The following is a 17,567-nucleotide window of genomic DNA, read 5'->3' on the forward strand; positions in this document are numbered from 1 at the left end:
GAAAACTCAAAGGCCCATTAACCCATTCAACCTCCCTTTACTGTGCTTATCAAAAATCCACTGAATGCTTAAAATCCTCAAAAGAAAACAAACATACAAACACACACACTTAGCCTAGAACCTTGCAAATGCTTCCAACTCAATGGTGGAGCTGTGAACTCAAATCTGAGATGTACATATCTCGACTCACCAAGCAAGTAGCTTTCAGCGTTTCCTGATTGATGATCTCTTCGAGTCTTCTCACCTGAAATTTCAGTTTAAGGTCCACAGGCTAGTCTAGCCTTTTCATTTCCTTCCATGAAAAATTATATCCATGAAAGTAAAAGAGCTTAACAAAAACTATATGCTGAATATGATCCTCCCCTCCCCAAGCAAGCGCTTTCAACATTTATGAAATTTAACTGAAGCCAAAATTTGAGAAAAAATCATAATAACAGCATAAAACAAAACCAATGTATTTAGCTCTCTGTCTAAACCTTTAAACTGACTGAGCTACCAACAACATTATGAGTTTGGAGTCCATCCATCGACAGGATGAAAGAACATAAAAGGATTAATTCTGCTACAACAGACCTTGCCACTCACATGCTCATCAAGCAGAAAACTGTCCATAACTCTTCTACTTAACCCTAGTTTTAACTCTTCAGAGAAGATAGTAGTAGTACCCGAGCGCTAGAAACAAAAGAACTACTAAAGCAGCAGGAGCAGCCCATATCCAATAGTTTGTTGACTTTTTCCTCCTCGGGATGACTTTGGGAAGTGAACCCGGGCCTCTTGGACGATTCCTAGGCCTAACAGTATTCTCTTTCCCAACTTTTTCCTTCACTGGAACAGGAACCTCATCATTCACTTCATCCATTTCAGGTTCTGCCTCTGCAACTGCTTCGACAGGTTCCTCAGGCTCAGTAGCTGCAGCCTTCTTCTTTAATTTCTTTTCTCGTTCCTGAAGTGCATCAAAGAGTATTTTGAGTTTCTAAATACAAATAGTAAACCAAGCAAAGGCAGAAATTAAAAAATCAATAAATAAATAAACCAAAACCTTGAGCTTTTTCTCAGCATCCTTTTGAGCTCTTGCAGCTGCTTTTGCAGCAGCTTTCTCAGCCAGCTTCTTCTTCCTTTCCATGGCTTGCTTAGCTTTTGCTATTTCCTCTTCTCTTTTCATCTCCTTCAATTTCGCTTCATCAACTTCCTTTTCTGCAGGATTCTTTTGCAGATTTTCCAACCCAGAGACCTCCTTGTCAATGATGTCAGAGTGCTCTGAAGTCGTCTTCAATTCTGTCTTAGTAGTTTCCTTCTGGACCTTTTGGGGGGGTAGAGCATCTTTTTGAGAAGGGGGTTTTGGATCTTCTTTCGGTCGCTTTGCAATAGCTTTTACCACTGGCTCTGGTTCAGAAAGTTTCGGCGTCTCCAATATCACCAATGGCTTCTCATCAGGGTTCCTAATTCGTCCATCCTTGCTCATTTGTCGGCGGTCAAGGGAGGGCAAAATTCTTTTCTTGTAATCATCCCTAAAGGCTTTGTTATGGCTCCAGAGGGACATAAAATTTTCAACCTAATTATGGATATTAAAGAAAAATATTAGAATGTAGCAGCAATAATTAAAATATTGCTGTTCCTATCACCAGATAGTATTTGTCTAACAAACCTCAGCATGTGCAAGTTCTTCAAGAGCCGGTACATCTTTCCTAGCAGCAAGTTCTTTGGCTTTGGTCAAGAGCATACGGCATTGGTAAAAGTTGGCATTCTGATGAAGTCATGAAAGATTATTAAAGTTATGTCCAAGAAAACAACTCACAAGCTTAATCGAAAATGTAATAGAAAAAGCTAGCAAAATGATTGAATAACTATTCTACAGCCAATAATAAAAAAAGAAGCCAAATTCAACAATGTCAAAAGGAAAGGAGAGGGGAAGGAGGGAGGATCCAATACAGCTTGTTAGTTTAAGCTTTTCTAAAACTACTCACTCCAAAGCAAAGATTCAAGAGAGGTTCGTAAGAAATACAGTCCTCCAGGAGGCACTGCAAGCTATGCACAAAGGAATAATATGAAATTCAAAAACAGCCTCACAGTGCAAAAGTAAAACCGTCAAGTCTACCACATCAATTTGGTTATGAATGGATTGTCAATACAGGCTCCCGTGCAACCAATAATCTCACTAAATTATGGTGTCAAAAAATGCTTTTCAAGGTAGACTCCAGCTACACCTCTGAAACACCATCCTTTTGGACCTCAACATTTTCACAGCATATCAGAGCATGCTTGCTCTGTAGTTTGCTTTTTCAGACAACAGATTTCTGGCAAAACTAACCTTGAAGTAGTAGATGGAAGTACAATCTGTTAAGGGTAAAAATTAAGGACTAAAAGTGGTACAAAGCTTTTGATTAGCGCATGCCTACACACTCACACAGACAGCTCCTTTTTAAAAAAATAATTATTGGAATTAATAAACATACTGCCTCATCACGCTGTTTCCGAAGTTCCTGAATAGTTTCATATGCTTTGTCCCTCTTCTGGGTCACAGCTGTCAACTCATCCTGTAAAGTCTTAATTTCAGCATCCAGTGCCTTCACTTTCCCATCTAGGCCGTCAACTTTTCCCCAAAGTACTTGTTGTTCCTTCCTTACACCATCCAAGTCAACGCCTATAAGCTACAATACATGAAAATAACACCCATACAGGCACAGAAAGTAAAGTTGGTGAAACTACAAACTTCCAACACATGATATTTCAGAAACAGTTCTCTTACTTTGACCTGGTCTTGAATGGCTTCTTTCTGACCCATTGAATCCTGAATCTTTGCTCTCATAGCAGCATTAGCAATTACTTTTTCCCTTGTCCCCTCAAACTGTTTGATTTCTCTAAGTATTTGCTTCTCCTCTGTCAATGGGATGCTCTCATGTTGTATGCGGTATTGCAAACTGTAGATCTGAAATCACCATACCAATACAAAAACTTAAAAAATGCAACATCACACTTGCTAATGCACCATAACAAACTGGCAAGTCCCAATGTGCATGCAAAGCTAGCAGCTAAGAACATACAAGATCATTAAGTTCTTCCTCGGATGAACATAAACCACCTCGACCAGCACTATTTGTGTCACGCAGCTTGCCCAGTGCCTGCTGCAGAGGCTCTATTTTCTTTTTTTTCTCATCAAACATCGATTTATACTGTCGACCCTCATTCTTCAGGGTCCTTACCTGGTTCACCAACTCTGCCCGTTTCGCCTGCAGAAGAACAAGTAAAAAATAAGTAGAGTTTCATTGGAGGTGAAAAACAAGTAGAATTTCATTGGAACTAGATTGGTGCAATCTTTTTCGAAAAATGTGAACTCTGAAATGTGCTAAGCATATGGTAGCATATAATGGAAACAGCATGCTATGTAAATAATGGACTCTTTGGAATCTACATTTTAAGAGCAAATAATTCTAAAGTTTTTTTCTTTCTTTAACTCAATAGAAGATAGTCATTTCTGGAACTTGAGCTAGGACACCTCCATGGTTCAGTTTTCATCACAATGGTTGCTAGCTAATTGTATCATATGATAAAGTTCTTCATAACCAGAAATCTTAGTTTCAAAGAGTACCATGAGAATGTGTTAATGGAGTTTGTGTGCATCTAGAATGAAAACAAAGGAAGAGAATAAAAGTGAGAGTAATTGCTTCCAGTAAGGTCAATAGCTACAGCATAACAACCAAGCTCATAGTTAAAATATCAGGAAAAAAAAAAGAATATATTATAAATCTGAAAGCAGAAAAATATATATTAACTATAGGGACCCTCAAAATTTAGTGATTTCAAAACTAAAAATCTTTGTACAGAGTTATCAAACACCATTCCAGAACTATTTTGTAATTACTAGTGAAAAACTTAAAGAAAGGCTTTACATACTGTGCCATTGAATTGGCATAGCACGTGTAAAAGGAAGACTTTCCTTGTCATTAACATTATTGCAATGGTATTTTCACAGACATCAATACATAATTCTAATATTTGCAATGTACCAAAAAATTTTGCTATGCACATTTATCAGACACGTGCCTGATTCCATCCATTGACATACATGGTTTAAAACTGAAACACTAATAAGGCCAATCAGTAGTATTAAGATCCTCATTTCTAAACTTCATCATTCAAAGGTGAATAATAGTAAAAACTAAAACAACTTATGATAGAAATGAGCTTTCCTCTCTTTAGAAAAGAAACATATAAATGTTCTGTTAAGTTCATTTAAAAGGGGACACAAAGAGAGACTAATTCAAAAGGAAGACAGGAGATTTATTTCTTCTTGTTGACTTGGGGAAATTGCAGGTAAAACTAAATACATAAATGGCTGTACTTTTACTTTGCCCTATACCTATCATCCCTGCTTATACTTTTATTTTGCCTTGTACCTATCATTCCTGCTTTTCGTAAAGAAATTCTCGTCGAAATCAAGCTATTTCCAAAATCAAAAGTTGGCATTCTGATGAAGTCATGAAAGATTATTAAAGTTATGTCCAAGAAAACAACTCACAAGCTTAATCGAAAATGTAATAGAAAAAGCTAGCAAAATGATTGAATAACTATTCTACAGCCAATAATAAAAAAAGAAGCCAAATTCAACAATGTCAAAAGGAAAGGAGAGGGGAAGGAGGGAGGATCCAATACAGCTTGTTAGTTTAAGCTTTTCTAAAACTACTCACTCCAAAGCAAAGATTCAAGAGAGGTTCGTAAGAAATACAGTCCTCCAGGAGGCACTGCAAGCTATGCACAAAGGAATAATATGAAATTCAAAAACAGCCTCACAGTGCAAAAGTAAAACCGTCAAGTCTACCACATCAATTTGGTTATGAATGGATTGTCAATACAGGCTCCCGTGCAACCAATAATCTCACTAAATTATGGTGTCAAAAAATGCTTTTCAAGGTAGACTCCAGCTACACCTCTGAAACACCATCCTTTTGGACCTCAACATTTTCACAGCATATCAGAGCATGCTTGCTCTGTAGTTTGCTTTTTCAGACAACAGATTTCTGGCAAAACTAACCTTGAAGTAGTAGATGGAAGTACAATCTGTTAAGGGTAAAAATTAAGGACTAAAAGTGGTACAAAGCTTTTGATTAGCGCATGCCTACACACTCACACAGACAGCTCCTTTTTAAAAAAATAATTATTGGAATTAATAAACATACTGCCTCATCACGCTGTTTCCGAAGTTCCTGAATAGTTTCATATGCTTTGTCCCTCTTCTGGGTCACAGCTGTCAACTCATCCTGTAAAGTCTTAATTTCAGCATCCAGTGCCTTCACTTTCCCATCTAGGCCGTCAACTTTTCCCCAAAGTACTTGTTGTTCCTTCCTTACACCATCCAAGTCAACGCCTATAAGCTACAATACATGAAAATAACACCCATACAGGCACAGAAAGTAAAGTTGGTGAAACTACAAACTTCCAACACATGATATTTCAGAAACAGTTCTCTTACTTTGACCTGGTCTTGAATGGCTTCTTTCTGACCCATTGAATCCTGAATCTTTGCTCTCATAGCAGCATTAGCAATTACTTTTTCCCTTGTCCCCTCAAACTGTTTGATTTCTCTAAGTATTTGCTTCTCCTCTGTCAATGGGATGCTCTCATGTTGTATGCGGTATTGCAAACTGTAGATCTGAAATCACCATACCAATACAAAAACTTAAAAAATGCAACATCACACTTGCTAATGCACCATAACAAACTGGCAAGTCCCAATGTGCATGCAAAGCTAGCAGCTAAGAACATACAAGATCATTAAGTTCTTCCTCGGATGAACATAAACCACCTCGACCAGCACTATTTGTGTCACGCAGCTTGCCCAGTGCCTGCTGCAGAGGCTCTATTTTCTTTTTTTTCTCATCAAACATCGATTTATACTGTCGACCCTCATTCTTCAGGGTCCTTACCTGGTTCACCAACTCTGCCCGTTTCGCCTGCAGAAGAACAAGTAAAAAATAAGTAGAGTTTCATTGGAGGTGAAAAACAAGTAGAATTTCATTGGAACTAGATTGGTGCAATCTTTTTCGAAAAATGTGAACTCTGAAATGTGCTAAGCATATGGTAGCATATAATGGAAACAGCATGCTATGTAAATAATGGACTCTTTGGAATCTACATTTTAAGAGCAAATAATTCTAAAGTTTTTTTCTTTCTTTAACTCAATAGAAGATAGTCATTTCTGGAACTTGAGCTAGGACACCTCCATGGTTCAGTTTTCATCACAATGGTTGCTAGCTAATTGTATCATATGATAAAGTTCTTCATAACCAGAAATCTTAGTTTCAAAGAGTACCATGAGAATGTGTTAATGGAGTTTGTGTGCATCTAGAATGAAAACAAAGGAAGAGAATAAAAGTGAGAGTAATTGCTTCCAGTAAGGTCAATAGCTACAGCATAACAACCAAGCTCATAGTTAAAATATCAGGAAAAAAAAAAGAATATATTATAAATCTGAAAGCAGAAAAATATATATTAACTATAGGGACCCTCAAAATTTAGTGATTTCAAAACTAAAAATCTTTGTACAGAGTTATCAAACACCATTCCAGAACTATTTTGTAATTACTAGTGAAAAACTTAAAGAAAGGCTTTACATACTGTGCCATTGAATTGGCATAGCACGTGTAAAAGGAAGACTTTCCTTGTCATTAACATTATTGCAATGGTATTTTCACAGACATCAATACATAATTCTAATATTTGCAATGTACCAAAAAATTTTGCTATGCACATTTATCAGACACGTGCCTGATTCCATCCATTGACATACATGGTTTAAAACTGAAACACTAATAAGGCCAATCAGTAGTATTAAGATCCTCATTTCTAAACTTCATCATTCAAAGGTGAATAATAGTAAAAACTAAAACAACTTATGATAGAAATGAGCTTTCCTCTCTTTAGAAAAGAAACATATAAATGTTCTGTTAAGTTCATTTAAAAGGGGACACAAAGAGAGACTAATTCAAAAGGAAGACAGGAGATTTATTTCTTCTTGTTGACTTGGGGAAATTGCAGGTAAAACTAAATACATAAATGGCTGTACTTTTACTTTGCCCTATACCTATCATCCCTGCTTATACTTTTATTTTGCCTTGTACCTATCATTCCTGCTTTTCGTAAAGAAATTCTCGTCGAAATCAAGCTATTTCCAAAATCAAAAGTTGGCATTCTGATGAAGTCATGAAAGATTATTAAAGTTATGTCCAAGAAAACAACTCACAAGCTTAATCGAAAATGTAATAGAAAAAGCTAGCAAAATGATTGAATAACTATTCTACAGCCAATAATAAAAAAAGAAGCCAAATTCAACAATGTCAAAAGGAAAGGAGAGGGGAAGGAGGGAGGATCCAATACAGCTTGTTAGTTTAAGCTTTTCTAAAACTACTCACTCCAAAGCAAAGATTCAAGAGAGGTTCGTAAGAAATACAGTCCTCCAGGAGGCACTGCAAGCTATGCACAAAGGAATAATATGAAATTCAAAAACAGCCTCACAGTGCAAAAGTAAAACCGTCAAGTCTACCACATCAATTTGGTTATGAATGGATTGTCAATACAGGCTCCCGTGCAACCAATAATCTCACTAAATTATGGTGTCAAAAAATGCTTTTCAAGGTAGACTCCAGCTACACCTCTGAAACACCATCCTTTTGGACCTCAACATTTTCACAGCATATCAGAGCATGCTTGCTCTGTAGTTTGCTTTTTCAGACAACAGATTTCTGGCAAAACTAACCTTGAAGTAGTAGATGGAAGTACAATCTGTTAAGGGTAAAAATTAAGGACTAAAAGTGGTACAAAGCTTTTGATTAGCGCATGCCTACACACTCACACAGACAGCTCCTTTTTAAAAAAATAATTATTGGAATTAATAAACATACTGCCTCATCACGCTGTTTCCGAAGTTCCTGAATAGTTTCATATGCTTTGTCCCTCTTCTGGGTCACAGCTGTCAACTCATCCTGTAAAGTCTTAATTTCAGCATCCAGTGCCTTCACTTTCCCATCTAGGCCGTCAACTTTTCCCCAAAGTACTTGTTGTTCCTTCCTTACACCATCCAAGTCAACGCCTATAAGCTACAATACATGAAAATAACACCCATACAGGCACAGAAAGTAAAGTTGGTGAAACTACAAACTTCCAACACATGATATTTCAGAAACAGTTCTCTTACTTTGACCTGGTCTTGAATGGCTTCTTTCTGACCCATTGAATCCTGAATCTTTGCTCTCATAGCAGCATTAGCAATTACTTTTTCCCTTGTCCCCTCAAACTGTTTGATTTCTCTAAGTATTTGCTTCTCCTCTGTCAATGGGATGCTCTCATGTTGTATGCGGTATTGCAAACTGTAGATCTGAAATCACCATACCAATACAAAAACTTAAAAAATGCAACATCACACTTGCTAATGCACCATAACAAACTGGCAAGTCCCAATGTGCATGCAAAGCTAGCAGCTAAGAACATACAAGATCATTAAGTTCTTCCTCGGATGAACATAAACCACCTCGACCAGCACTATTTGTGTCACGCAGCTTGCCCAGTGCCTGCTGCAGAGGCTCTATTTTCTTTTTTTTCTCATCAAACATCGATTTATACTGTCGACCCTCATTCTTCAGGGTCCTTACCTGGTTCACCAACTCTGCCCGTTTCGCCTGCAGAAGAACAAGTAAAAAATAAGTAGAGTTTCATTGGAGGTGAAAAACAAGTAGAATTTCATTGGAACTAGATTGGTGCAATCTTTTTCGAAAAATGTGAACTCTGAAATGTGCTAAGCATATGGTAGCATATAATGGAAACAGCATGCTATGTAAATAATGGACTCTTTGGAATCTACATTTTAAGAGCAAATAATTCTAAAGTTTTTTTCTTTCTTTAACTCAATAGAAGATAGTCATTTCTGGAACTTGAGCTAGGACACCTCCATGGTTCAGTTTTCATCACAATGGTTGCTAGCTAATTGTATCATATGATAAAGTTCTTCATAACCAGAAATCTTAGTTTCAAAGAGTACCATGAGAATGTGTTAATGGAGTTTGTGTGCATCTAGAATGAAAACAAAGGAAGAGAATAAAAGTGAGAGTAATTGCTTCCAGTAAGGTCAATAGCTACAGCATAACAACCAAGCTCATAGTTAAAATATCAGGAAAAAAAAAAGAATATATTATAAATCTGAAAGCAGAAAAATATATATTAACTATAGGGACCCTCAAAATTTAGTGATTTCAAAACTAAAAATCTTTGTACAGAGTTATCAAACACCATTCCAGAACTATTTTGTAATTACTAGTGAAAAACTTAAAGAAAGGCTTTACATACTGTGCCATTGAATTGGCATAGCACGTGTAAAAGGAAGACTTTCCTTGTCATTAACATTATTGCAATGGTATTTTCACAGACATCAATACATAATTCTAATATTTGCAATGTACCAAAAAATTTTGCTATGCACATTTATCAGACACGTGCCTGATTCCATCCATTGACATACATGGTTTAAAACTGAAACACTAATAAGGCCAATCAGTAGTATTAAGATCCTCATTTCTAAACTTCATCATTCAAAGGTGAATAATAGTAAAAACTAAAACAACTTATGATAGAAATGAGCTTTCCTCTCTTTAGAAAAGAAACATATAAATGTTCTGTTAAGTTCATTTAAAAGGGGACACAAAGAGAGACTAATTCAAAAGGAAGACAGGAGATTTATTTCTTCTTGTTGACTTGGGGAAATTGCAGGTAAAACTAAATACATAAATGGCTGTACTTTTACTTTGCCCTATACCTATCATCCCTGCTTATACTTTTATTTTGCCTTGTACCTATCATTCCTGCTTTTCGTAAAGAAATTCTCGTCGAAATCAAGCTATTTCCAAAATCAAAAGTTCACTATGAAAAGGAAGTTCTGCACGGGTCTTTCATCCTAAGAAGAAACTACCCTCACTAAACACATGTTCAGATCAGGATTTCCCCAGTTTCACAACAAAAGATTTATCATATTTGTCTTGTGCTCATAAGTAACTTAGTAACTTGCAATTTCTTTCCTTTTAAAAAAAATTCCAGTTGGATTATTTTAATAACCCTGTTGACCAAAATAAATGTGATGAAAATGAACAAAAAGAGCTGATTACCTGCATTATTTCTGCGTGCTGCTATGGAATTATTCGGACCAATCATGATAATTCACAAACATTCTTAAAAGCCATAACTTTCTAGTAATTTATAATTTCTAGAACAGCTGAGACGTGGCAAATAGCATATCTAGTAAAAACAATAAGCTTCCAACATACCCTTATAGCTTTTAATTCTTCTGTAATCTCAAACCGGGACAGATTCCTCTTCTGAATCTCCTTATCAGCCTGATCAATTTTGGATTTTATTTTCGGATCATCATATTGCCGGTACGTTACAAAGTAAAAGGAATGGATCTGCTTAGGAGCAGGCCACTCGTCAATGGCATCCTTCGGCAAGTTGGCATCTGTAACATCATTTCCTTCTGCTCTAACTGGCTCCTCCCCATGTGAACCAAATTGTATGGGCTCGGTAAGTCCTGATACCTCATCCAGTTTCACGTTTTCCTTTTCATGCAGAATTGTTTCATCTACTTCACTTACACTGTCAATAGGGGCCTGAACCTTCTCAGGTGCCACAACCTCAACACCCATTGCTCTTAACAAAGATCAACCTTACAAATGAACAATCCTGATGTACAAACAAGCACATGTTGAGAATATGAATCAAGAAAACCCATTTTACAACAAGATCAAGGCGTCAAGCAAGTCCAAATCCATTTGTTTTACTAAAAAACAAAATCAAAATTAAGTAAATATATGAATCATATCGAGCTTATCATTCAAGTAAAAACCAAAGCAAACCCAGATAAAATCACCACTCATATACAACGCAAAATCCATAACACAACAGTAACAACAATCAAAGAACACTTGGATGAAATAAAGATATCAAAATCACACATTTACAAGTAAATCCGATAGATAAAACCATCATAAAAAAACAACACATCAAATCATTAAAAAACAATACATGTCCTTCACAAAGATCAAATCTTTTTCAACTTTAACACACCATTCCAATCATGCAATAAAGAAAAGAAATCCCAACAGAAGCAAGAAATGAGATCAATACATATCAACCAAGAAAAAATAAAAGGAGAAGAACCTTGGGATATGATAATAGAAAACAAGAATGGGAATTGTTACCAGAAGTAGAAAGAAACGGAAGCAGAAAAAGAAGACCCTCTTGACAAGCAAAGGGCCCTCAAGTTTCGAGTTTTAACCAAACGAACAGGGTGGGTCGTGACTTAGATCTCGAAGTCTCTTCTCCTTCTCCGCTTCTCCCTGTCTCTGAGACAAAGCAGGAGTCACTTCTCTTTCTTAAGCAAGAGAGAGGCAGGGTAAAACGGGACCCTCGCACCCTGCTATATAGACACGCATTACTTAGAGAGGTGAAGAGGATATCTCGGTTATCTTTAATTTCTACTTTCTATAATTTTATTTTCTAAAAGTTTTATTACTGATTTTCATGAATTTTTAAAAAAAATAAATAAATTATTTTAATATGTTGATATCAAAAATAAATAAATAAATAAATATTTTAATATATTTTTAAATAAATAATACTTAAAAAAAACACTTTCAAACAGTTTGTAAAAAGAAAAAAAAATTCCTTATAAATTTCCATAATTGTTTTTTTTTAAATTTAGCATGAATTATATATATATATATATATAAAGAAAACTTTCTGAAAAAGATGCAAGGATTGAAGAGGACCTGAGGATCTTCGCACCAATATTTTTGCTCTGAATAAATAGAACCACAAAGTTATATATGTTTTAATATTTACTAATTATAGTTTTTATCTTCTTTTTTTTCATCTTATTCAGGTTTATTTTTGTTTACAACTAACCTTCGGTTAAAAATAAAAACCAACGTTTAAAAAGGATTTTCTTAGTGATCAAGAAAGTTCAATTAATACAACCCATCTTAAAACAAATTTTCAAAAATTTATATTTTTTATTATAATCAAATGATTGGGCAGCCCAACCAAGCTTCACCTCAAGTTTGGTTAGACCACAACCCAACCGAGTTACTCTCATATTTTTTTCTTTTTCTTTTCTCTCTCTTCTCCTAACAGATTTAACCAAGCTTTACGAAATTTAGTTAGGTTGAGGATCAATGGAGCTAGAACTCCAATATGACCGAGTTATTTTTTGCTCATCTAAGTTTTTTATTTTACTATTTATAAATAGTAATATGCATAGCAGTATTTAGGAATATTAATATGTGTGTTGCTATTCATTAATAGTACTTTTCACTTGCATTTTTTCAGATATTGTTTTTAGATATTTTTCATATTTTTTCTAAGCTATATATTATTAGGTTTTGAGAGAGAAAAAGAGAGAAAGAGGATTCATCTGAATCACACTACATTACATTTAACACTACTCCATTACATAGAGAACACACTTGACTAGACAAAGAACATATATTTTTTCTCTATACACAAAAATTATTATTTTTATTTTCTTGAGTTTTTATATGTTTATCACTTAAAGAAAAAGCTTAAAAACTAACTTAAGCATGAGAGTATCTCTTGTTCCATGAGAGATTTATTTTACAAGTACAACCTAAGCCCAGAACTCAGAACTCATCAGCTAGGGAAATTCAATATTTTTCTTTGAAGTTTTTTCATGTCTTCATCAGTGGTGTTGTTTGTTAAGACCTAAACAAAAAACTTGTTCATTCCCTTTTAATTTCTACAAAAACTTGTTTTATGGTTAACAAGACTCCAATGCACAAAAGAGTGATTAATCTCCTTACTATATGGATTCTAGCTCCCCTGGGTATCCAACTCTCCCAATAAGTGCAATTATTCAACAATGTTGTTCTAACTATACATGAATAGCTTTGCTCTTTTCAGTACAACTAATAACAAAGTCAACCCACAACGCTAGATATACAAAGATAATTTCTAATTCGGAAAGAAATTGCATAAAACAACATGTCAAGTAGGTATCATACTCCAACTCTCTAAATGAGCCAACACTCAACAACATATCCAAGCTATAAACATGGTTATCTCCATCAATCTTCTTCTGAGTCTTAGTCTTCTTGTTCACAAACTCCCCATCACAAAAAACCTAAGCTTAATATGCGCGAGACTACACCAACCCCAACTCTTGCGCGTCATTCTCACAAAGTAAAAGAGTTTTTATTTTGTCACATTGTGTTGCATACTCACATCACCAAGGATTGTATCATTGTTAAAGCTAATTTAGACAGCTATAATGGCTTTACATAGTTATATATAAGAAAATTAATTTTTTTTAATGTTTTTTTTATTTGAAAAACAAAACTTGTAAAGAAATTATGAAAAACCTCTAAAATGTATTTTTTAAACTTAGTATAAATTAAAAAAAAACTAAAAATGCATAACAGTAATACTTTCTAGTTTTTTAAATAAGAATATATTATATTTGAATAATAAATATAATATTATTTATTATTAAATATAATATTATTTAAATATAACCTCTAAAATGTATTTTTTTTTAGTTTTTATTTTTATGACTCGGGTTTTTGAAGGAAAAAAAAAAGGAAAGTATTACTGTTATGCATTTTTATTAATTATGCCGAGACATTTACCACTGCTAAACCACAACCGATGCAAAAAGGCAATTTAAAAGCCGTCGAGTAAAAGCGAATTTCCTGCCTCCATCAATTTTCCTGCCTCAATGCGCTTGTTTAACCTGTCAATAGTAAAACTCACTCTGGAAGTATCAATTTTTCTGGCAGGAACGCGTATGCCTCCATGGATTTTCCTTGGCCTCCACACGCTTGGCCGATGATTACAAGAGCCGCTTCTAAGATTTGGATAAGTACATCAGTACCCCTGACACTTACGACAAATTACCCCACTAACTTTAACGTTTTTACACGTGCAAGGTCAACTCTGACAAGCACTTAATGTTTTGGCAGCACTTGAGAGTTTGCTGTTAATGGGATGTAGGAAGTAAAGAATCGGCCCCAAAATGGAGTTCCCATTCCTTCTATGGTAGATTTCCCATTCCTTTCTTGCTTGGTCAAAAGGTTTATCTTCTTTTGCTGATATCCGATTCGTCAGGAGAATTAGGGGTTGGAATCTCAAAAGATAGATTGTGTTTGGTTGAGATTTGGGAAGAAAAAAAAGGATAAATGTAAATAGTGTGTATTATTTAGGTAATATTTGATTATTATTCCAAGATAGATAAGACGTAAACGCTGAAGATAAAAAAGATAAGATAAAATAGAAGAAGATAAAATTATATTTGATGGTAGTGTATAAGATAGAGTAACAATATATTTATCATGTTTGGTTGATAATGTATAAGAAAACATAAAATATAAAAAAAAATTAATTTTATCTTTAATATGATAATCTTACTGTAAAACTTACATATTTTAAAAAATAATTAGATATTTTTTTTACTTTAGTTTATATTGAGTTTTGAAATTAATAATAGTATAATAGCTATAGTTATAAGACTCGGATTGGCCCGGCTCAGTGGGTCAACTCGGGACTTAAACCAATTAGGGTTTAAGAAAATTTGAGGAAGAATTAACACAACCTAACCCAGTAAAAAACCTAGGTTGATCCACGATCCAGTCGTGGTAAAACCTGTTTAAAAACCCATTGACTTTTTATGGATTTTTTTTTTTGTCAAAATGACTTTGTTTTGATCCTTTTTTTAAAAAAATATGATTAACTTGGGTTGACTCTCCCGACTCGCGACTTAGGTTTTACCCCAGATCAACCATTAGATCGAGTTTTAAAACTATGATAATAACCACTTTTATCATTACATGTCTTAATTGAATAATTTTGAAACTAAAAGTTTTTTACAATGATATTTAGGGATAAAAAAAATAAATATTGTCTCTAAAGACATGTCTCCTTTATACCTTCTGTTTTGAAAGTACAAAAATTCAATTCAAAATTATCTCAGACATTTATTTTTATGTTTTTATCTCTGTCTTTTTAACTCAATATATTTTTGTTTTTAATGTTTATATTATTTTTGTCCTCAAATAGTAATAAGACACTGAACAATTTATTAGATGAAAAAAATGAACTTAATTGAGTTAATTCCTCTTTAAAAAAAAGAACTTTAATATAAATAAAAAATTCATAGTTATAATCCCAACATTTATGATAACTTTATTTCTCATTATTATACCTAAAATTTAAACACTAAAAATTAAAGGGCAAAACTGAAGTATAATCCTAATTTATCAAGTCAATTTCTACAAATTAAAGTTTGTTGGGTACATATTTTATTGTGATGTGTTATTATATATTTTGATTTTTGAATGTGTTGTACTTGTCGTTGGGTAAAGCTGAATGACAGGCTAACCTCCTAAGAGGTATTTGGAAAGAAAATGGTTTTAGGTATAATCATAAAGTTATAATTATAAAGTTTAGGAGTCGCCACCTATAGTTACTAGAAAACTTATGGTTTGCGAGAGTCTAGATAAGAGATTGGTTATACAAGGGGAGACGCATCACCCTCAGTGCACCCTATATAAGATAAGTTGTATTGTTGTTTGATTGTGTTTTCTAGGTTGTGTTTCTATCCATTGATCTTTTTCTTAGGTCCAAGGCAAATCTCCTTTCGTAAGAGAGTCTCTACATTATTGGGTGAAATCCTAATCATTCTAAAGTCCAAATTATAGCATCTCATTTATTTCCTAAATATAACTAATTCCTAGCATTATGAACAAAATAATTGTTATAAGTTTTTTGTATTTTGATCAAACCCTAATGGATAATTATAAACTGGTTATGATATCTGTTTTTTTTTTTAACAAAACATTATAAAAATGTTGTGATTTTTATCTTTTAGACAATATGCTTGGAAAACTTTTAGGATTTGGCCATATGTGAAAACAAAACATTTTTTTTAATGAAAAATTATTTTTTGAGTTTTTGAAATTTTTGTTTTTCTGAAATTTCAGGGAAAACCAGTTATTTTTTTAATATTTGATTTGTATCTTACAGTGTAAGTTTATAGCTCGATATTATACAAAATTATTGAGAAAAACATGCGAAGGACCCACAAATGCCATTTGAAAATTTTGAAGTTTTTTTTTAATATTATTATATTATTAAATATATTGGGTTGGGTTGGGTTAGGTTAGGTTAGGCCGACAGCGGCCCAACAAACCTACTCCTTTTTTTTTATGGAATGTGCTAGCCCAACCATATGGGCCAAACCTAGCCGGGTTGGGCTGGGTCGATAAAAACCCAACAAACCTGGCTTCTCTTTTTTATGTGCTGGGCTGGCCTAACCATCTAGGCCATACCCAATCGGGTTGGGTTAGGCCTACAACGACCCAAAAGACCTGGCTTTTGTTTTATACGCTGGGCTGGACCCGACCTAGCCATCTAGGTTGGGCCGAAACGGGTCCAACCTAGCTTATGAGTTAATTAATTTGTTTCATGCATGTAGGATGAATTCTTGTTCTGCATGCATGACTAACGTTGGTGGGGAAAAGAAGAAGAAAGAGAAGAAGAGAAAAGGGGATTACCTGGCATGGAAGAGGAGGTTAGTTGTTCCTGTTGTCGACTGGTGGTAGAACTGTGGGTGGAGACACTGACAATTAGTGGTAGAGCTTGCTGTTGGAAGAAAGTCTGTGGTAGAGAGGAAGGAGTTTGTAGTGGCCACTTTTAACGTAAGGGTGGACAGCTGGTGGTCATGTCGATGCCTCATAGTGGTGTTGAGATTGTATTGGCTGAGGATGCAACAAAGAAGAAGGGGAAGTGGTTGAGATCATAGCGGGGGGGGGGGGGAGAGTAAAATTGTAGAAACAAACGGGGAAGAGATGATTTTTTTGCCAACTTTGCACATTGATTTCTCCCTCTTCTAGCCATGGAATCCACCCCTATTCATAGGAGATGGAAAAGGGATATTTTGTCTTTAATGGTGTCAAATCTTGACCCTTGATTCGATCTGGAAAGATCACAACCATTGACTCAAAGTTGTCATCATGGCCTGAAAAAGTTTTTGCAGAAGAGCTGGTTGGGTTGGCCACTTTAAGGCAGTGTCGAAGAGGTTATGATGTCTATTAGGGATGAACTTTTTCAGTTCGGTCCAGTTTTCACCTAAAAATAACCAAACCAATTTATATTTTTTTTTAAATCAAAACCAAAATTGAGCCAAAACCGGTTCAAACCGACTAGTTTTGGTTCGGTTCAGTTAATTGAAAGGAAAAACTAGAAAAAACTAGAAAAAACTGATTTCATCTTTGCCAAGCATATCAAGCAGGTTTTTCTAAAATTGAAAATAAAAAGGCTAGAAATGATAAGTGTCAGACGAAGATTTGGAAAAAATAATTCTCACAACATCCATGACAGTAGTCGCAACATACTATGGCAAACCAGCAACCTCGTAAAGAACTCGTGCATCTAATAGTGAGTGGTTGCATATGTCAGTCTGATTTAAAGAATGAGACAGAAAGATTGAGAGATGAAGATTTGATCTAGAGATTGAACAA

The 17,567-nt window shown here is 34.6% G+C and overlaps 1 protein-coding gene across 13 annotated transcripts; it reads right to left on the reverse strand.

Annotated features, from left to right (window-relative positions):
* Positions 1-413: 413 nt before the first annotated feature.
* On the reverse strand, positions 414-11,445 carry LOC18095576 (proton pump-interactor 1). 13 transcript variants are annotated; one of them, XM_052449742.1, is made up of 14 exons: positions 11,235-11,444; positions 10,305-10,716; positions 8,484-8,669; positions 8,189-8,368; positions 7,896-8,090; positions 5,763-5,948; positions 5,468-5,647; positions 5,175-5,369; positions 3,042-3,227; positions 2,747-2,926; positions 2,454-2,648; positions 1,646-1,744; positions 1,040-1,552; positions 414-943 (listed from the first exon to the last, which is right to left on the reverse strand). In XM_052449742.1, exons 2-14 carry the CDS (start codon positions 10,677-10,679, stop codon positions 644-646), a joined length of 2,970 nt encoding a protein of 989 aa, XP_052305702.1. In that variant the 5' UTR covers positions 10,680-10,716; positions 11,235-11,444; the 3' UTR covers positions 414-643. The 13 variants fall into 13 exon arrangements, with proteins under 13 accessions (XP_052305702.1, XP_052305719.1, XP_052305717.1 ...); XM_052449759.1 differs by lacking the exons at positions 7,896-8,090; positions 8,189-8,368; positions 8,484-8,669; XM_052449757.1 differs by lacking the exons at positions 5,763-5,948; positions 7,896-8,090; positions 8,189-8,368.
* Between the last annotated feature and the right edge of the window lie 6,122 nt (positions 11,446-17,567).

Source organism: Populus trichocarpa, chromosome 1 (genome assembly GCF_000002775.5).
Source record: "Populus trichocarpa isolate Nisqually-1 chromosome 1, P.trichocarpa_v4.1, whole genome shotgun sequence".
Classification (NCBI taxonomy): domain Eukaryota; kingdom Viridiplantae; phylum Streptophyta; class Magnoliopsida; order Malpighiales; family Salicaceae; genus Populus; species Populus trichocarpa.